The 19,822-nt window shown below is 39.8% G+C and overlaps 1 protein-coding gene across 5 annotated transcripts in view; it reads left to right on the forward strand.

Annotated features, from left to right (window-relative positions):
* Positions 1–19,822, forward strand: part of syt7a (synaptotagmin VIIa) — a 90,575-nt gene that overhangs the window by 34,130 nt on the left and 36,623 nt on the right. For all 5 annotated transcript variants that reach the window (XR_012593579.1, XM_074632762.1, XM_074632760.1 and 2 more), the window contains exon 2: positions 4,641–4,744. Coding sequence is in view for 4 of the 5 variants with exons in the window: in XM_074632762.1 (XP_074488863.1) it covers positions 4,641–4,744 (104 nt within the window). In the remaining variant the exon portion in view is untranslated. The remainder of the gene's footprint in view (positions 1–4,640; positions 4,745–19,822) is intronic.

The raw sequence follows: 19,822 nt of genomic DNA on the forward strand, positions 1-19,822 counted from the left end.
AATCAGAAATAAACATGAATTAATTCATTATTAAAAATAAATTGTGAACATGTATAAAGGTTTAGAACATTATGATAGAAGTATATGTTGACCATCCTCATGCTCATTTATGTCTCAAGAATTGTTGCAGCACATTTTGGGTTGATACCATCTGTTACACAGATTTAGTGCTAAATTTAACCATTTTTTGCAATTCAAGAATTATAAAAAATGATCAATAATCCCTCCAAAATACCCCATTAAGACACCAAGACCTCGAGGAACACCATAGAAAAAGTCATGCTGTGATTTGGTATCAAAAACGATTAGATGGCGAGCACTTCTGTTCTGGAAACTGCTCAGAAACCCCCTTATTGTCAATCTACATAGGAAGGCCATCCATCCTCTGAATGCCCTAGGTCTCTAGTTTGTGGTTGTAAAGTTTCATGAGGCTGTGATTATCCTAGAGGTCACCACAGGTCATTTTATACAGAGAGGTCTTATTACAATGAAATGGCTACTATGGGGACTGACATCATCACACATGAATACAATTGGGCTCTTTGGATCCACAAGAGTCTCAGCTTCAGAGTGATACCCAATTTATGTAACTATGGGTACCAACAGAACCCATTTTCATTCACATATCTTGAGGTCAGAGGTCAAGGGACCCCTTTGAAAATGGCCATGCCCGTTTTTTCCATGCCAAAATGTAGCCCAACTTTGGAGCATTATTAAGCCCTCTTGCCAACAAGCTAGCATGACAATGTTGGTACCAATGGATTCCTTAGGTTTATAGTTTCATATCTGTTCACTCTAGCACTATAACTCAACCTGCCACAGCCTCTGAAAGACAGTAAAGTCGGTCAGGATCGCAGGTCTCAGGGGGTTAAATGTCTATATTTAACCGCAGCACGACTTGGTCTTTGTTGTCCTCTTCAGTGAGCTCATTTACACCATCGTTGTCACTCCTCACCCCAGTGCGCACTGCCATTTATTTCCTTTTATGTGCATGAAAAAGAGATAGCCACTGAAATCTAAAACAAATAAACCACTTTCAAGTTCAAGAGTGCTCTGACTTCTAAAGGCTTCTGATCAAAGGGTTCAATGGTTTGTTCAGCGCACTTGTCATTTTTACCGAGTCGTGCCGTTTTCGATGTGACTCATCGCTCTCCATTGGGAGTATTTTTCTTTCCTTACCTAGTTAAATATAGTGAAGATTACCACATTAGCAGTTTAACATCAAGTGTAGTTGTCTCTTTATTCCAGTTTCAGCATCCAAACACTGTTTTATCTTTCACCTTAATAATGCATCACCTGTTTGAGTATTTCAAGCAGAAATTTTTGTTTTGTTCAAGGGGAAGGATAAATTGAATTTCCTGAGTGCTGTGATAGCTGTGTGTAGCGCAGCCTTCTCTTACTCTAATGATGCCTCTTTTTCCACACAGCCATAGTGCAAAGGATTTGCATATCTCCCTAATACCTCCACGCAGTGTATTTCCTTCCTTTTATTCCTGGGCGCTTCCTGCGCACCGTGCTTCTCTGTAGCTTCTTAAAAGGAAGTCATATTCCATGAAGTGGGAATCCAGCTGTCCATTGACTGAGTGCGGTAACGTGGCCTCTGTGGATGCTGCATTTTATTTGGAGGCTTTTTTACTCCCTCATCTCTCACGACTGACACTGATCATAAAGCACACCACCCTTCACCCCACCCCCCCGACCTTCAGCCCCCTACATCAGCTGCCGGCTTTCACAGATCCACCTGACTTTCTCTGAGCCCTTCAGAAATCAGAGCATCCATCACTGAGCCACTTAGCACTGATGCTACCATGGATGCCCTTAGCTGGAGACCAGTCCATCGCTACCCTTGCTGATATCTAATGGACTCAACTTTATTGACCTCTCTATGAATATACAGTAACAGAGTATATAGCCTGCGTCTATTTATGAACCTCTATGAATAGTGATATTCATCATTGAGGAGCTGGCTGTGTTTCACTGACTATCTCATGCTCAGGAGGGCATGGCGGTGTCTCTGTACCATTAGCAGTCTCTTTGATCGTATAGATAAATAATGTTGGAGTCACTTGTAATGACTATTACGCTGATTATACTTCGATATCAGATCAGTCAAGTCGCATCAAGTGTTTTCCAGTCTGGAGCAACTGCTGATGTCAGGAGATTAGCTCATATAGTATGTGATGATTAAGGTGTTTAAGATGTTTATCTCTCAGGCAGTACCTACCTCCCACAAGTGACTCCTACTGGTATGGTAGGTTGGAGCACCTGCCTGGGAAGAGATGTTGTAGGATCCAAACCTGATGAAGAGTGTAAACCTTTAATTGACTTGTATTTATTATCCTATGCACCTCACACTAATTCCTCTTGTAGATGAAAGCATTAAAAGGTTTGTTAATTCATTGTAGTTCGATTAAAACAAAAGATTATTCTATATAAAATGTTTGCCTTTATCTCTATATTTCTAAAAATCCATGTTTGAAAACTTTGTGGCTCCACTTTGTACCTCAAGCAAGCGCATCTTTAAGTGTTTTAAAATTGCTGGCCAGGCTTAAGGGGACGTGAATGTATTTCTGAGTGGACTACCAGTAACATATAAAGGCCTTCACACCATAGACTGTATATAAGAAGTGGACGTAGTCACCGTGACGTCACCCATTGGTTTGTGGACTGCTGTTTTGAAGTGTTCAGAAGTGACACGAGAGGTTGGAGCTAAGTACAACCAAACACTGAATTAGACATTTTTAGGCAACCAAAAAGGTTATAATTAACTTTCATGAACTGAAATCACACTGTGAAAGGGTTAAAGTCGTAAGACGAAAACACGGACAACTCTCAGACCGGAAAACGCCGTGGTAGCGACCTGTCAATCACAAGGTAGCCACGCTCTGAAGCATACCCTGCTTTATGGTCTATTTGACTCTAAATGGGACCATAATTCACTAAATGAACATCATGCTGTATTGAAGAAGACTTGAAACTAGCGATTGAGACCATAAACTCATGTTTACAATGTTTACTGAGGTAATAAATCAAGAGAGAAGTAGGGTCATTTTCTCATAGACTTCTATACATAATATATGAAGTGTGGAGGCGTTGCCGTCGTGTTAACACTGAAAACAATGGAGGCAGCAATGGCAACTGCACCGGCCATTGGCAGGTGAAAAGAAGCAGTTGGTAACACCATCTATATTGTTAGCCATTTCCAGTTTTGCATGATGATTAAAAATATGTTTCTTTTGTTTTTGTTTTGACTGTTATGAGTGAAATCAGGACAGTCAACATAAGACCAGTGGAGTGGATCAACAAGACGATTCATCTTGGTTTCACTGAAGACTCACTGCACAGCTGAAGTTAGCCACTCACCTCCATCTTTCCCTGCAGAGTCTCTCCATCCACAACCCAAGATTTTCCACAGTAGCAACAGTACAAGTCTAATCATCATCTACCTCATTAGATTTGCTGTCCATTGTCTGAGCTGTTCTTTATGAACTCTGTTTTCTCACTGCAAGTGGCCTCAGGTGTCGCGTCGACTTCAAATCAGTAGTGAAGACTGGAATAGAGGGCTGGTCCCAGTCTTATTTTCCATATAAAACAAGTTTACCCACCACTGTTCCTCCTTTTAGAGCCCGTCTGTTCCCAGAGGACTTGGCGAGGCGGAGAATAAAGCACAGATCCGATGGAGGAGTGAGATGAAAAGGCCAGTTGTGACAAGCAGAGGAAGGGAAGGAGACAGCAATTGGGGAGAAGACAAACCCGGTGTTTGAAAGGAAAGCACGGGTGTTTGTCAGTGTTTGTCACTCAGCGGTGTGTGAAAATGCATCCTGACACCCGTTTATCACTGTATATTTAGGAAATCTGAATTGTTAGAAGGAAATGGTGAATTTGAATACATTAGCATCCTCCCCGCTGCGCAAATATCAACGCTCAATGAGGCTTTATATCCTTGTCCTCTAAAGTGAAGGCCATTGAATTGTTTAAATGTGTGCAATCTGAGACGCAAGGTGCTCACGAGTGTAGATCCATTTGTTGTAACAGTATCATAACCGGCGTGTAAACAGACACAGCCGCACAGGTGTGAACTGTCTCACACACACACACACACACACACACTCAGCAATAGATGATGCTTTTTTATGACTCTCTTCCAGAGCCACCTCTCTCACTGGCCATCTACTGATACCCATTAATCATGAGCTCTCATGTATTGTCAGCCTCCCCTCCTCTCCTTTCTCCTCTCCATCTCCCTCCCCCTCCTCCCTTCACTCTCAGCCTGTCAGTTAACAAGTTGTGACACCATGACAGTGATGTGTGTGCAACTGAGTGATGCCTGGCTGCAGCCCTTATTGGAAAGGTATTGAAATGCTCCGGCATGAAGGGGGTGGTGATGAGATTGTATTTCTCAGCTCCTTATGACAGAATGCAAAAATGGCAGCTCCGCCGGCTATTCAATTAGACGCGGAGGGAGAGCTTTGTTTCGGGTTGCCCCCTTTGACAACGTGATTTATTGTGGCATACAATCACCTCTGTAGCGAAAAAAACCCAACATGTTTTTATTTGACACATAATGAAGAAAATGTAACAATGTATGCAAAAGAAGCATCACTCATTCTTTTGTGCCTCGTGTGTTTGTGTGTTTACAGGCTCAGTGTCCCTCAGTGTGTTCCTGGTCTCCCTCGCAGTGACAGTGTGTGCTGTTTGGCTGGTGGCTCTTTGTGGCGTCTGTGGTTGGTGTCAACGCAAGCTGGTGAGTTTACACACACACACACACACACACACACACACACACACACACACACACACACACACACACACACACACACACACACACACACTCATAAGCACGTGAACACACAAACTTCATTAACACATATAGTGTAGTCACATTAGTTGCCATCTTAGCATGCTTTGTCTGCTGTGGTTGTACTTGAAAAAGACACTTTGGTGCACTGGAGAAACAACAATGTGTGCAAATATTAGAATAATCTGTACAAATATTGTGCAGTCTTGTTGAACTGGGAATTTTCCGTTAAACAGCAGTTATTAATGAGGACATATTAACAGTGGTAGAAGAAGTATTCAGATGTTTTACTTGTGTAAAAATACAAATACAGTGTGAAAATACTCCATTACAAGTAAAAGTCCTATATTCAAAATCCTACTCAAGTAAAAGTACATAAGTATAAGCAGCAAAAATGTATTTAAAGTATCATAAATCAGGATGGCTTAAGGCATAGCCATATAGGCAGTTGCCTAGGGTGCCACCTTCTGGGGGGCGTTGGTCGCCGCCTGAAAAAAAAATAATTGAAAAAGATAAATGCCGGTGGGCGCCCTTCCTAATTTTCTGCATTGAGGTAACAAATGACCAAACTAGGGCTGCACGATTATGGCCAAAATGATAATTAAGATTATTTTGATCAATATTGAGATCACGATTATTTATCACGATTATTGGATAAATTGGATATTGGATAATTTTACCGCTTTGGGTCTCAAACTGTTAATTAAAATAAAACCATGTGAGAAATTTAGAGGGAAATTGTGTCTTCAGTGGAACTGCTAACAATTCATAGACACGTGTAACATGTCAAGGGGCCCTAAGTAGACTCAAATTTTTTTGTAAGGGGTTGCAGGCTAAAAAGGTTGGGAACCACTAGTTTAATCTGTAATATTGTAGGCCTATGCCTAATTTATCATATGTTTTAATGTAAAATCTTAAACTGAAATGCAACTAGTAACTATATTTGGTAAATAAATGTAGAGTGGAGTTTTAAAAAAAAAAAAATCATAAAATGGAAATACACGTGTGCAGGGGTGGAATTTAGATATGTACTTTTACTCAAGTACTGTACTTGAGTACAATTTTGAGGTACTTAACTTGAGTGTTTTTATTTTAAGCTTCTTTATACTTTATATTTTTTTTATTTATAAGGGTCACAGGATGAATCTGGATAGTTGTGAGGTGATTAACGAGGGAGGAAAGAAAAACAAAGTTCTGCTATACACTTTTTCATTCATTCTTTGGACTGAAGTTTTGCTTTTTGTGAAATATTGGATAATTTGACCTCTTTGGGCCTCAAACTGTTACTTAAATAAAACAATGTGAGAAGTTTAAAAGGGGAATCTTTTGCATTCATAGCAATAACAATTCATAGACATGTGAAACATGAGAAGAGGGCCAAGGTAGACACTGAATTTTTGTAAGGGGTTGCTGGCTAAAAAGGTGGGGACCACTTTTAATCTCTAATAATGTAGGTTTATCATATGTTGTTATATAAAATCTTAATCTGAATTGTAACTAGTAACTATATCTGGTAAATAAATATAGTGTGGAGTAAAAAAACAAACATAAAATGGAAATACACATGTGCAGTGGTGGAATGTAAATAAGCACATTTACTCTAGTACTGTACTTGAGTATTTCCATTTTATGCTTGTTTATACTTCTACACCATTATGTTTATTTGGCAACGTTAGTTACAAGTTACTTTGCAGATTCAGATTATTAATTCAAAAATACAAATCAACTAATAAATTCTGATGTTTATTATAGATTAGGAAACCCGGCAGTAAATGAAGTAGTTGACGTTATGCCCATCTTTACTAGCTGCAACATTAGTGATGCTTCCACATTAATCCATCATTAAATGGTGATATAATATACATTAATCTGAACGGGGATATTCTGTATAATGAGTACTTTTTTACTTTTTGTACTTTAAGTATATTTTGATGCTAACGCTGTGCTTTTACTTAAGTACAGTAAGATTTTGACTTTACTTGTAATAGAGTTTATTATTATTATTATTTTTACAAAATCGTACTTAACTACTGTACCTATTTGCTTTCCACAACTGCATTTTACTGTAAACAATGACCACAGTCCCCTCTTTGTCCACGTGACCACAACAGTGCAGAGCAGACTCAAACTAATTAATCTCTCAGACAGACACAGCTCCAGCATCAGTAAACGGTGCTGATACAGCATCAGTACCAGTCCACTCACTGAGGAGAAACAACACAGATCAAGCAGACTGACCTCTAATAGAGGGCATGTCATTGTGATTATGTGGTATGAAATGTGATTGATTAAAGGGAGGCAACCAGTCATTAGGCAGACAGAGCTGTACGGCTGAGTGCCACTTATCTTGACTGATTTCTTTTAGATTTTTGCATGCCTTTAGAGTTAATTGATTTCTGATTCATCTTGTGCTTGTACAACCTGGGAACACAGGTCACCTATGTCAAGTTTAATGTTGGCTCGGACTTGTTTCAGCTCACCATTGCACTGCTGTGAAACTTATTGGTCCGCAGATGGCAGGATTTGGCATTGCAGCAGCCTCCGCACACCACATGTCTCTCTACATTATGCCATTTGCATTGCTTGAATCCCCAGAGGGTGACTGTACCTAGATTACTTGTCAATGCTGTTATATGTAGCAGGGAGGAAATGGTCTGTGAGTGGTGCAGCTCAGTCTTTGTAGTGTTTGCTTCGCTGGAACATTGTGGCATATTTGATATTCCTCTGTAGTAAATGGAGCAGTGGTTCCAGCTGTGGGTTAGGTAACTTGGTAAGTGCCCCTAGGTCCTCTCCTAGCACTGCTGTAAATGGATCTTATTTCTATCCTATGACTGTGTTGCGCAGCAGCCACAGAGCAGTGGCCAGTGTTGCCAGATCTCGCAAGAAACAAGCAACCAGGTCTATAGAAACAAGCCCTAAAGAAGCAACTCTACCCCCCCAAAAAAAAGCCTAAAACACGTGACCTTACCTACCTACCACAATATGAGAGAGAGAGGCGACCACTTGATCACTTCATATATATGTATGAATATATTTTGGAATTCATGCATTTCATTTCATTTTTGCATTGCATTTCATTGCATTTTTCAGGTAAGGTATAAGCCTCATTGAAGAGAATGATGCTGCGTTTCTTTGAAGTTTTTCAGTGCGAGCATGTTGAACCAGATCGGCATGATGTGCTCGTATATCACACCTACAAACACGGCAAACTGCCTTTGAATCGTCCCCCACTTGAAGGCGAATCCAATCTTTTAAGTCCACTCTCTTTTTCCCAGTCTTTGTTGTACTTTCTGCCATATTTCGCCCACTTAGTACCTGGCATTGTTAGCTAAACTCCATCCTCATTAGACTCCTTACAACAACATCTCTCTGAGTGGCGGTGGTGGCGGTGCTGATCAGTGACTGGGATCGTGGTGGTGTACAGATCCTGGAAAAGGACAGACTACGCCGGTATAGAGCAGAGAGACATGAGCCCAAATAAGCAACTACACTTTAGAAACAAGCCCCAAAAAACGCAACCTCCAACTACCAATATTTGTTAGCGACTTTACAGGAAAACAAGCCCAAAGTCGCTTATAATAAGCGGACTTGGCAACTCTGGCAGGGATGGTCTGGCATAGTGTGTCGATCTGTTGACCTTGTGACCCTGTGAAGGCCACTGTCAACCACATTCTCACACACAACACAATGTGCTGCTATCTCAGTGGAGATGATGTTTGTGCATTTTTAATTTGTCTGTCTTATCCGTGCATCTTACCCTGGTTACTTCAGGGTGTGTGTTTAATAAGTGTGTGGTGGAGGGGGGTAAAACAGAGTGGCATTAAGATGCTAATTAAACCCTTTGTAGTTTTCAGTTCAGACCACTTACTTTGGGAAAAATGTCAGCCGCCCACTAGTGTGTGTGAAGCCACATTAAACACAGCTGCTTAATGTACAAAAAGTGTGACTGAGATAAACGTCAGGTTTTTCTATGATGATAAACGTGTTATCGATGATGCCCTACACTTTGACAAACCACAAATACTAGTAATCTTGTTAAAAAATCATTTTCTGACATTTATAGCTTCATCCTTAAGGTGTGATGTTTTCTATATGTGACTAACAACCATGACGGCGCGGCAGCTATACAATCTGTTCGTGTTACAGAAACTGTCTCCACTCCCCTCACTTCCCTTGATCTCTTTATCTGTTATTTTCTACGGCAGCACCATATTCCCTGAACGCATGATTAGAATGTATATACAGTACAATTTGCATAAACACGATTACTTTCAAGTGATACCCCTTATTATAGACGCGTACTGTATCTAGTATAATTTAAATTCATTTTCTACGCATATAAATGTTCTCATTAGGTAAGCGCTCAGTGGTTAATGCTCATTTTACATAAAGCTACCACAAGCCAGGCCAGGTCTAAAACTTTCATTTATGATGTTTCCGAGAGTACTCTTTGACAGTGTCAGCTTTCATAAGAACAAATGTTTGCCTCAAGCTTCACGTGTCAGTTGCGAGTGGGCCCATGCCACTTTTGGTTATGATTCATAGGTTAATAGACAAGACATTTTGGGTGAGTGTTGCTTTCGGTGTTTTAGCTTTGGCAACCAGTGTGATGGGTTTTTATTTTAAAAGTCCTCATGTGCAGTCATCCTGAAGCCTCCCTCCTGCTTGGCTTTCTGTTATCCAAGCCCCCTGGAAAAAAACTGTGCATTGAATGCTATCGTCCCCTTCTGCTGCCTGCTTATGGCTGTTTATAGATGCATGAGCATGACATTTTTAGAATATGTGCTGAGCCAATATCATCTTTTATAAGCGACTTCACATTTTTTTTTACTCAGCTTTCACAAAGTATTCTTTTGTATTGATTGATTTTTGTTTGTTTTCATGTCTGTCTTTATTAGGGTTTTTGAAATTAGAGACAAAGGCGAGGTAACAAAAACAACAAAACAAATGGTCACGTGGTTAGTAAGCTGCTGCGTTGTGGGGCTGATTATCGTCAGCAGGGGCTCATGTTGGAGGTGATGGGTGGGATTTTTCAGATATCAGAGGTGGTGCAGCTAACATCTGTTTTGAGCAGCAGTGGCTGTTTGGCATTCAGACACCCTCTGCTTGCTCCTGTGAGCCCCGTGCCGTTTGATCCGTGACATAGTTGTGAGTGGAGTTGAGATTGGACCTGACTACATTCACAGCCTGATTCAATCCCTGCTGGGCTTGTATCAGCAATCCTCAGTGTTTTGGGTGCATTAGGTGGAAGTCAGGAGTTCACAGTTAGGAGAGTGAAGATGTCAAAGTGTATAATTAGAGAATTTCGAAGGAGAATTGTCACAACCATTGGAAATATTATAATAAGAGCACATTATGTGCATCTTTGACTAGGGCTGCACAATTAATCGAATATTAATTGCGATCACGATTTTGACTTCCCACAATTAAATGAACAAGATCGACTACGATCTTATTGTTTAAAATGTGTGCTCCGCTCTTAGAAAACTCTGCAGCACATCAAATCAAGTGCTTCCTAAACTAACAGCCAGCCACCAGGGGGCGATCGAGTTTTGGCTTTTTGGGGCGCTGTCATGCCACTGCACACGCACCCTACAAAGTCAGCCTGTGAAAAACTTCCCTGAATATTACAGCTGCAGTCCAGAGTAGAAGAGCAATATACAACAGAGAGCAGACGGGCAAAATGAAAATGCACTGACTGAATTCGGGTGAAGAAGTACCTTATTTTAAGGTCTTATTTTGATGCAAAGATTTGTACATTAGCAGGAATGTTGCACAACGTGAAGGTAAAAGCAGTGCCCTGTTGATTTAAATGTGAAAATGCAACACAAATATTCTGTCCCTAAATTCAATGAATAATCATAGTAAATAATCGTGATGTAAATATTGATCAAAATAATCGTGATTATCATTTTGGCCATAATCATACTGCTCTATCTTTGACCTGTCGCATTTAAGTGACAGATAGTGTTGCCAGTGTACCTGGTGATATGTAAATCGGATGTCTCTGCGATTCCATGCCTCTCGGTGTCAGTGAAATACTACACAAGAACACAGGTATTTAAAAAAGATTGTTTTGACAGATCCTGAAAATGAATGATCGCCTGATGATTTAGCAGCGGACGCTCATTTTAATAGTGCACTCCCCTCTAATTATGGTGTGATGTGGGTAATATTGAGCGAGCATGTAGACTCTTGCTGCCTGCTAATTCACAGCAAACAAACACAGCTGGGTGTTGGAAGGCAGTGCACTGCCAACTGAGCCAGAGAGAGTGGTAGTTTCACTCTGTCTCCTCTCATGTCTGGATTCTTCAAGAAAACCCTCAGCATCACCCTGGGCAGTCCAACGAAGAGTCTCTTCTCACTCAACTGCAGTCCAGTTGCAAAAAAATAATCTGGGCCCATATGAAGCCTCAGCAGGCCCACTTCTCCTTTAAATATATATCTATTATAACTGACTCAGCGAGTAAAACACATGAATCTGTAGTGGTTATTAGGGTAATCAGTAATTAGTTCATTAAAGATAGCGTATTTCAGCCCTCTTTTGTCAACATATTACAATAACTGTGTGAAGCTTTCAGTAGTAAACACACGGCCAATACAGCAGACGTTGTGACGTAATATTACAGGTATGTCAGTAGTAGTAGTGGGTGGGTGGGTATCAGCTCCGTGCAAAGCACCGGAACAAAAACACAGACACATCACCGACAGTATGATAATAATGCACTTCCTCTAGTCTGATAGTCTGTAGATTATGTAGCTTATAGATAAGATATATTTTAATAAAATACAGTTGTACCGACAGAATACAGCAGAGCACAGAGGCCATTTCAATGGCATATGGCAGACAAGCGCTCGTGTCTGCCTGTCTTTTCACATAAGGGGCTCAGAGACCCTGCAGATCCCAGCGGGACATCAGTTGAGTAGGTGGTCCTTAAAGTGAACCAGGACACATTTGCGTACACAATGCTAAATGAATGTGGTCATATGCAGCCAGACCACCTCTGAGTGAACAGATCTCAATGCATCTTCGATGCATCTTCAGTGCGTTCTCACCTGTACTTAGAGTTCACTTGTGATCCGATGAGTTAGGACGCATGTTAATATCAGGTCTAAACAGCATTTTCTGATCTGACTCCTCTATCGGCAGGACGACATCATTTGTCTGTGCCTTCCAAAACTGTTCCAAATTACTGTTGAAAAATAAATTGGTTTTATGATATTAATACTTCTTGGCTAAGTTTAGGGAAACATCGTGGTTTGAGTTGAAGGAAGTAGTTAGTTAAGGTCAGGAAACATCATGGTTTGGGTTGAAATATCTACTTTGTTTAAGGCTAGGGGACGTTTGTGTGATGGTGACAACAATAAACATGTGGTTAAAGTTTGGTAACAATTGTTTCGTGAATTGAAACAGGAAACAAATGCTGGTCTCCAGTGTTTAAGTCCAATGTTTTGCTGACCCATCCTTCCACCCCAACCTTCTCCCTACACGCAGACTTTGTAACGCTATAACACTGTCACTTGACTTCCTCTTTGGCCTCTGTCACAATGACAAAATCCACTAGGGGGCTTTGTAGCTTGAATGTAAACATATGTAGTGTTGGAGTACTGGCTGAAACAGCTGATGCTGTCGTCCCTCTGGGGAGGACAGTGTCCTGAGAAAGGGTCACTGTATTCACTGGAATCATGCTTTATTTGCATAATTAAGGCAAGTCTGTTACAACATAGAAGTAGCATAATAAAACGTCAGTAACTTAAAAGGCACAATCATACAGAGACTTCAGAACATATCCAGACCCCTTCACTTTTTGCATACTTTATTGTATTTTAGATTTCATTTTGAATTAATAAAATTGCCATTTTTCCCACCAGTCTGCACTCAATAACCCATAATGACAAAGGGAAAACATGTTTTTAGAAATCTTGAGAGTGAAATCTCTCATTTACATAAGTATTTAGACCCCTTAATTCAGTACTTTGTAGAAGCCTCTTTGGCAGCAATTACAGCTCCAAGTCTTCTTGGGTAAGTCTCTACAATTTGCACACCTGGATTTGGGAAGTTTATCCCATTCTTCCTGGCAGATCCTCTCAAGCTCCGTTGGATTGGATGGGAAGTGTCTGTGAACTGCCATCATCAGGTCAGATGTTCTATGGGGTGAAAGCCCAGGCTTTGAATGAATGAAAGACTTTATTTCGAACATATAATAAATAAAAACAGATACAAAATAATAACAAACAAAACAAGAGTTATAGTGTCCGAAAAGGAGTAGGTAGAAGAAAAACTTATATTACCCTACCCCTTTCTCACTTCTCCTCTATTAACTCATATATCATAGAATGATAATATAATATAAAAACTATCTCAGATTTATTTACATCCCAAGTTGAATATATGAACAGCATCCCACATTTATTTACAACCCACAAATACATCCGCAGTTAAAAAGTATATAACCAACCTTTAACACAACTCTTCTTCAACCATGTACCTCCCAAAAATATCTTTCTTGTATAGCTTTTTAAATTGATTTATATTTGTGCTCCCCTTCAACCCATCACCTAACCCATTCCACAAATCCACCCCACAAACTGAAATACACATACTCTTCTTTTTTGTACGAACAAAATGCTTTTTAAAATTAGATTTTCCTCTTAAATTATAACCCCCCTCCCTGTCACAAAACATTTTTTGAATATTGCCCGGAAGTGAATTATGTCTTGCTTTAAACATAATTATTGCGGTTTTAAATTTGACTAAATCCATAAATTTCAATGCATGTGACTTCAAAAACAGTGTGTTCGTGTGTTCCCTATATCCCACATTATTTACTATCCTGATTGCTCTCTTCTGTAGTATGCATAATGGTTGTAAGTTGCTTTTATAAGTGTTACCCCAAACTTCTACACAGTAATTCAGATATGGTGATACAAGTGAAGAATACAGAATGTGCAGTGATTTATGATCCAGTGTGTGTCTTGTTTTCCCTAAGACTGCTATGCTCTTTGCCAGCTTTGTTCTTACATAATTTATCTGAGGTTTCCAGCAGATTTTGTGGTCCAGTATTACACCCAGAAATTTATTTACATATACTCTTTCAATAGTCACATCATCTATTATCATTTGTACTGGTATGTCTATTTTTTGGTTTCCAAATAACATAAATTTTGTTTTGTCCAAATTTAATGACAATTTATTTCTGTCAAACCACCGTTGCAATTTTCTGATTTCTGTTGTGGCCACCTCCAAAAGCTGCTGCAGATTTTCCCCAGAACAAAAAATATTTGTGTCATCTGCAAATAAAACTAAATTCAGTGTCCTTGATACCCTACCTATGTCATTTATATACATAATAAACAATTTTGGACCCAATACTGATCCCTGCGGGACCCCACAAGTAATACCTGAGCATGTTGATTTGTAGTCCCCTATTTGCACGTACTGCTGCCTGTTTCCTATATAACTTCTCAACCAGTTCAGCACTACCCCTCTTATACCATACCTTTCCATTTTATTGAATAATATATCATGATCAATGGTGTCAAATGCTTTTTTTAAATCTATAAATACTCCTACCGCATACTTCTTGTTATCAATACAACTGGTTATTTCTTCTGTTAGCTCCATTAATGCCATTGCTGTTGATCTGTTTGCTCTGAACCCATATTGACTGTCTGTCAGTAAATGGTGCTTGTCAATGAAGTTATCTAATCTTCCAATGAACAGTTTCTCCAATATTTTAGAGAACTGGCAAAGTAAAGATACAGGCCTGTAATTAGTGAAATTATGTTTGTCCCCTGTTTTATATAGTGGAATAACTTTAGCAGTTTTCATTTTATGTGGAAATGTGCCAGTTATGAATGATAAGTTACAAATGTAGGTTAGGGGGTTTGCAATACTGTCAATGACTTTCTTGACTATCGTCATATCGATTCCATTCAAATCAGTAGATGTTTTATTGGCCACTCGACAACTGTCAGACTTATTACGAAGCCACTCCAGCGCTGTGTTCTTGGCCGTATGCTTCGGGTCATTGTCATGCTGAAAGGTGAACCGTCGCCCCAGTCCGAGGTTGCGTGCGCTCTGGAACAGGTTTTCCTCAACGACATCTCTGTATTTGGCTGCATTCATCCTTCCCTCAATCCTGACCAGTCTCCCTGTCCCTGTCGCTAAAAAGCTCCCCCATAGCATGATGCTGCCACCAACCACCATGCTTCACTGTATGGATGGTATTAGTCAGGTGATGAGCTGCAGTGCCTGGTGTTTGACAGACATAGTGCTTTCTTTGTTTTGTCTCATCAGACCAGAGAATCTGATTCCTCATGCTCTCAGAGTCCTTCAAATGCCATTTGGCAAACTCCAAGCGGTCTGTCATATGCCTTTTACTCAAGACTGGCCTCCGTCTAACCACTCTACCATAAAGGCCTGATTGATGGAGTGCTGCTGACCGTTGGGTTCTTGGTCACCTCCCTGACCAAGGGTTTTCTTGCCTGGTTACTCAGTTTGGCCGGATGGCCAGAAAGAGTCCTGATGGTTCCAAACTTCTTCCATTTCACAATTATTGAGCCCACTGAATTCCTGGGAACACTCAGAGCTTCAGAAATGGTTTTAAACCCATGCCCTGATCTATTGGCGCCTTCAAATGAAACTCGTGAGCTTGTGTTTATAAACATGTGAAGTCGTTCAAGTCGTGAAGAACACCGCTGCTAAGCAACGGCAATGTTAACGTTACTGTCGCCGTCTCGAAGCCACAGAGGCTAACAATTTAGCAAGCTAGCAAGTGGGTAACATAATGCAGGAAATGCAAAAGCATAATGACAGAAGGAAAAGATGAGGCCGTTGGGAATATCAACATTTTCCTCAGACATATTATAAAATTACGAAGAAAAACAATAAACGAGTAATATTACAATACATTAACTAATTATGCACTGAAAAATTAACTTCCTTGGCCTCCGCCATTTCTGACAACGTCAACAAACACGTCACAACCTGTGAACTTGGAGCTTTCAGAAACTTTCCACATACGAGGTCGAGAAGACCACAAGAGGGGGGCGTTCATATGGACTCTTCTCGGGAACACGGTAAACACGACTCCATTTGAAGGCACCATTAGCTCCACCCTCTCGTGTCACTTCTGGCTGCAAAAAAACTAAATGGTGACGACCAAAATGCCGAACGCGAGGCTTCAAAACGGGAGTCCACAATCCAAAGGGTGACATCACGGTGACTACGTCCACTTCTTATAAACAGACTATGGTTCAGACATCCATAACTGTACTTACAAAAAAAAATGTACACGGTAAACACGACCCCATTTGAGGGCACTATATGCCTCATCACTATTCTTTCGTGGAGGTCTACAGAGAGCTCCTTGGATTTCATGGTTGTTTTTTTTTCCTGACATGCAGTGTGAATTGTGGGACCTTATATACAGGTGTGTACCTTTCTTAACTACAGTATGTCCAATTGATTCAATTTACCACAGGTGGACACATCTAAAAGCACAGCAAAGTGTCTGAATTCTTATGTAAATTAGATATATCAGTTTTTGATTTTTTTTTTTTAATTTGCAAACACGTTTTCACTTTGTCATAAGGGGTTATTGAGTGTAGATTGATGGGCAAAATGACAATTAAAACAATTTAAAATTACATCTTAACACAAGCAAAAAAGCAAATCTGAATACTTCCTGAAGCCACTGTATATACAATAAAGAAACTAATAACACAGGATTAGAACCTGCTATTGACTGGTCTAAATACAGGAAGTACTATTAAATAACAACTCAGTCTAAATTATTAAACAGCTCTGATGATGCTGAAGATTGGATTACATCAGTAATGTTTGTAAACACTAGGGCTGTCCCGAATATAATTTTTTGGTTTTCGAAGCTTCGGAGAGAATCCTCTACACAGAACAAACAGCGATATCATCTGAGAATAACTTATAATAATTAACGTTGAATATGAATCATGAATAATGTTGTGGGATTATTCCTTATTTTGTGGGCTATTTTGGGATTTATACATTATTATTACATACTTATGTAAAAAAAAAACAACAAAAAAAAACGAAGCATTCGAATACTGATTTGGAGGTTGATTACCATGGCAACAGTCGAAGCTTTGAAGTATTCGGGTCAGCCCTAGTAAACACAATAGTAAAACTGATCAAGATGACTGAAAGGCTCTAATAGAGGCTCTATATTTATTTGGCCAACAGTATGTGTACTTATAATGCTAATAACCTAAAAATTGCCAAGAGCCATCCCTATGTTGAGGCTCTTGATACTTAGCTCCACTATTCCTCTCGCTACGACGCACCTGCTCATCTACTGCACTAGACTCCAGTAATGCCGTTTATAACACTCTGTTGGGGTTTGATTGTTAAAACGTGTTAGTGGATTGATTTTTTTTTGTCCAAGTTGAGGCTTGCGATCTGCCTCATAATTTGTTCATCATATCAGCTGGAGCTATTTTTGAACTCATGGCTCGGAGCCAGACAGCACTGAATACTGTAATCGTGTGAAACCCTTTGTCGCTTAACAAAAAGACGGCTGGTTTAAATTAGACTTAAGTATTTTCAAGGGTATTTGAGTAGAGGATGAGGGGGGGAAATTGCTCACTCTTCCATGGGTATGCTTTAACCCTCATTTGGGGCATTGAGCTGATTTGCTTTATTGTATCTTGTCTGGTGGGCTGGTGGGCTTTGTTATGTTCATCACTATGGATCCCTGCAGCCTCCACAACTCCCTTGAAGCTAGAAGCAGAGTGTTTGTTATCCTCTCTTGTGAATGAGCTGGAGGAAAGGTGGAGGAAAAGCTTCTGAAGTTGTGTGTGTGTGTGTGTGTGTGGAAATGCGGACCTTGGGACTCGATGCCCATCCATTGCTTGTTTTCACATCCAATCCACTCGGGACTTCCTGTCACTCATTGTTTCTCTCAGCTCACTTTTCGCACCTGTCTCTCCCTCCCATCTCTTTGTCTCGCATACCGTCCTGCACTGTCCTTGTTTTTCTCTCCTTCTGACTGCCTTTTTTTTTTTTTTAAATTTGATTTCTATTTTCAGCTCTCACCCCTCTTTCTGTACTGGACTCGCGCTCATCCTCTGTGTCTTCCCACCTTCCTGAAATTTTTACGATAGCATTGAATGATACATGAGCTTCCTTTGATAGCTTGTCCTCGCCTGACAGAGATTCAGACAGCTTCGCCTCCCCAGAAATTGGCGTACAAGAATACAGTATTTATTGTGGTGTGCTTATGTAGAATGGTTTTCTTGTACGGGGAAGAGTCTCCCTCCGGGGCATGCAGATGTTTTGAAGCTCTAATAGTGGGTTGTATGCGTCTTTGTGTTTTCAAAATGGTGTACAAAATTATGAAGTCATTTCATCTATTCAGCCAGCATCTCAATCCAATGATAACAGCTATTAAAAGCCTTAAGCGGACTATAAAAGATCATGAATGGCCTCTATGGTGTTGGCTGGGAGCATATTGTGATGTGTTCAGTATATAGACTTCCATGTCTGTGAGGGTTTATAAAGAGACTGTTAATCTAGAAGTCAGTGTTTAAATTACAAACACATCTCTTGTATGCAGCTGTTTAACTAGTCGTTCCCATCAGATCAATGTTTATTCATGTGTTGACCTTTCTGTTTCAGGTTGGTGCTGATTATACAACAGATGAGCGGTTTTGTTTCCTTGTGTGTGATGGATATCATTTTTGCTCAGTTGTGCCATTGTGGGCTTTATCATTTTAGCTCAGCAGTGCTTTTGTCAACTCTGGTTTTGTAACAGGTCCAACAATATCCAAAGCCATAATATCCAAGGTGTGGACTGTAGTTTGAAATGATGTCTGTGTTATCTAGACCTTATGGAGTCTACGTCAGTCAGCCTGTTAGGTTCTGAAGCTCAGTTAATAAGCTGTGGCGCAGTTTGCATTTCCATATGCTCTGGCTTTTTATAAGCATGCATCATACATATATCTGAGTCAATTCACTCTCTGTCAGAAACTCATACATAACCTCTGTCTGATTACCTCTCTGAGTTTTTCCCCATGTTTAGTGCTTGCCTTGATGGGTTTGTTTTTATGAAGACAGATTGAATATGAGCAGTTGTATATGCTGCCCTCTCCTTAAATGTGCTAAATTCGATATTTAGAGCATTAATATAGCCGCAAATAACTATTTGCTATGTAAAGATATAGAGGAGTGATGTCTACCTGAGCAGAGAATGATGTCACTCTCCCTCTGTGTGTGTTGTAATCCAAGCTTCTCTGTGCTTTGTTTACATAGCTGGGCCGGCTGCGTGTGCTTTTTAGCACATGTTAGTTAAGAGTGGGAAAAAAATCGATTCACCTATGTATCGCCATTTATTTTTTTATTTTTTTAAAATCCATTTTTTAATGCCGAATAGATATATTTGCTTCATTTGAGTCTATGCGGAGGTAGAAGGAAGTTATCGCTTTTATAGTTGTAGTCTGAGTAACTTGACGTCATATCCGTTCCGTATCCGTCAACCAAAACAAACTGCAGCCGAACACAACAAGGGAGTACAAAACAGCGGAGGGTCTGTGTGGATACAACATGAACCCTCACATATTAAATCCAAAGTGGTAAATATGACACATACAGTAAAGTATGGAAACACTTTGGGTTTCATACATTGCCAGGAAAAGCAGAGCTAGACATCATGGCTAAAGCTGCATGCTAACTCTGTTATGGATAGGTAACGTATTGTGGTGTGTCTTTTATTCTTGATTTTTGGGTTGCTGGAAAAAAATTAATAAATAATGCCTGACAATGACTAATATACTGTATATCTCTGACTACATACATGCTGAAAAACAAACATTTTAATGTATTAATTTAGATATTTTTCAAATTAAAAGACACTAGAAGTGTATGATTCAACTTTTTCCCACAGTCTAGTGTTAAAAAAGTTAACAAAAATCGCAATAAATCATAATATCAAATCGCAATACTTGTAGAATGACAATACTTAAAAATCGCAATATATATCAAATCGG

Source organism: Sebastes fasciatus, chromosome 4 (assembly GCF_043250625.1).
Source record: "Sebastes fasciatus isolate fSebFas1 chromosome 4, fSebFas1.pri, whole genome shotgun sequence".
NCBI lineage: Eukaryota > Metazoa > Chordata > Actinopteri > Perciformes > Sebastidae > Sebastes > Sebastes fasciatus.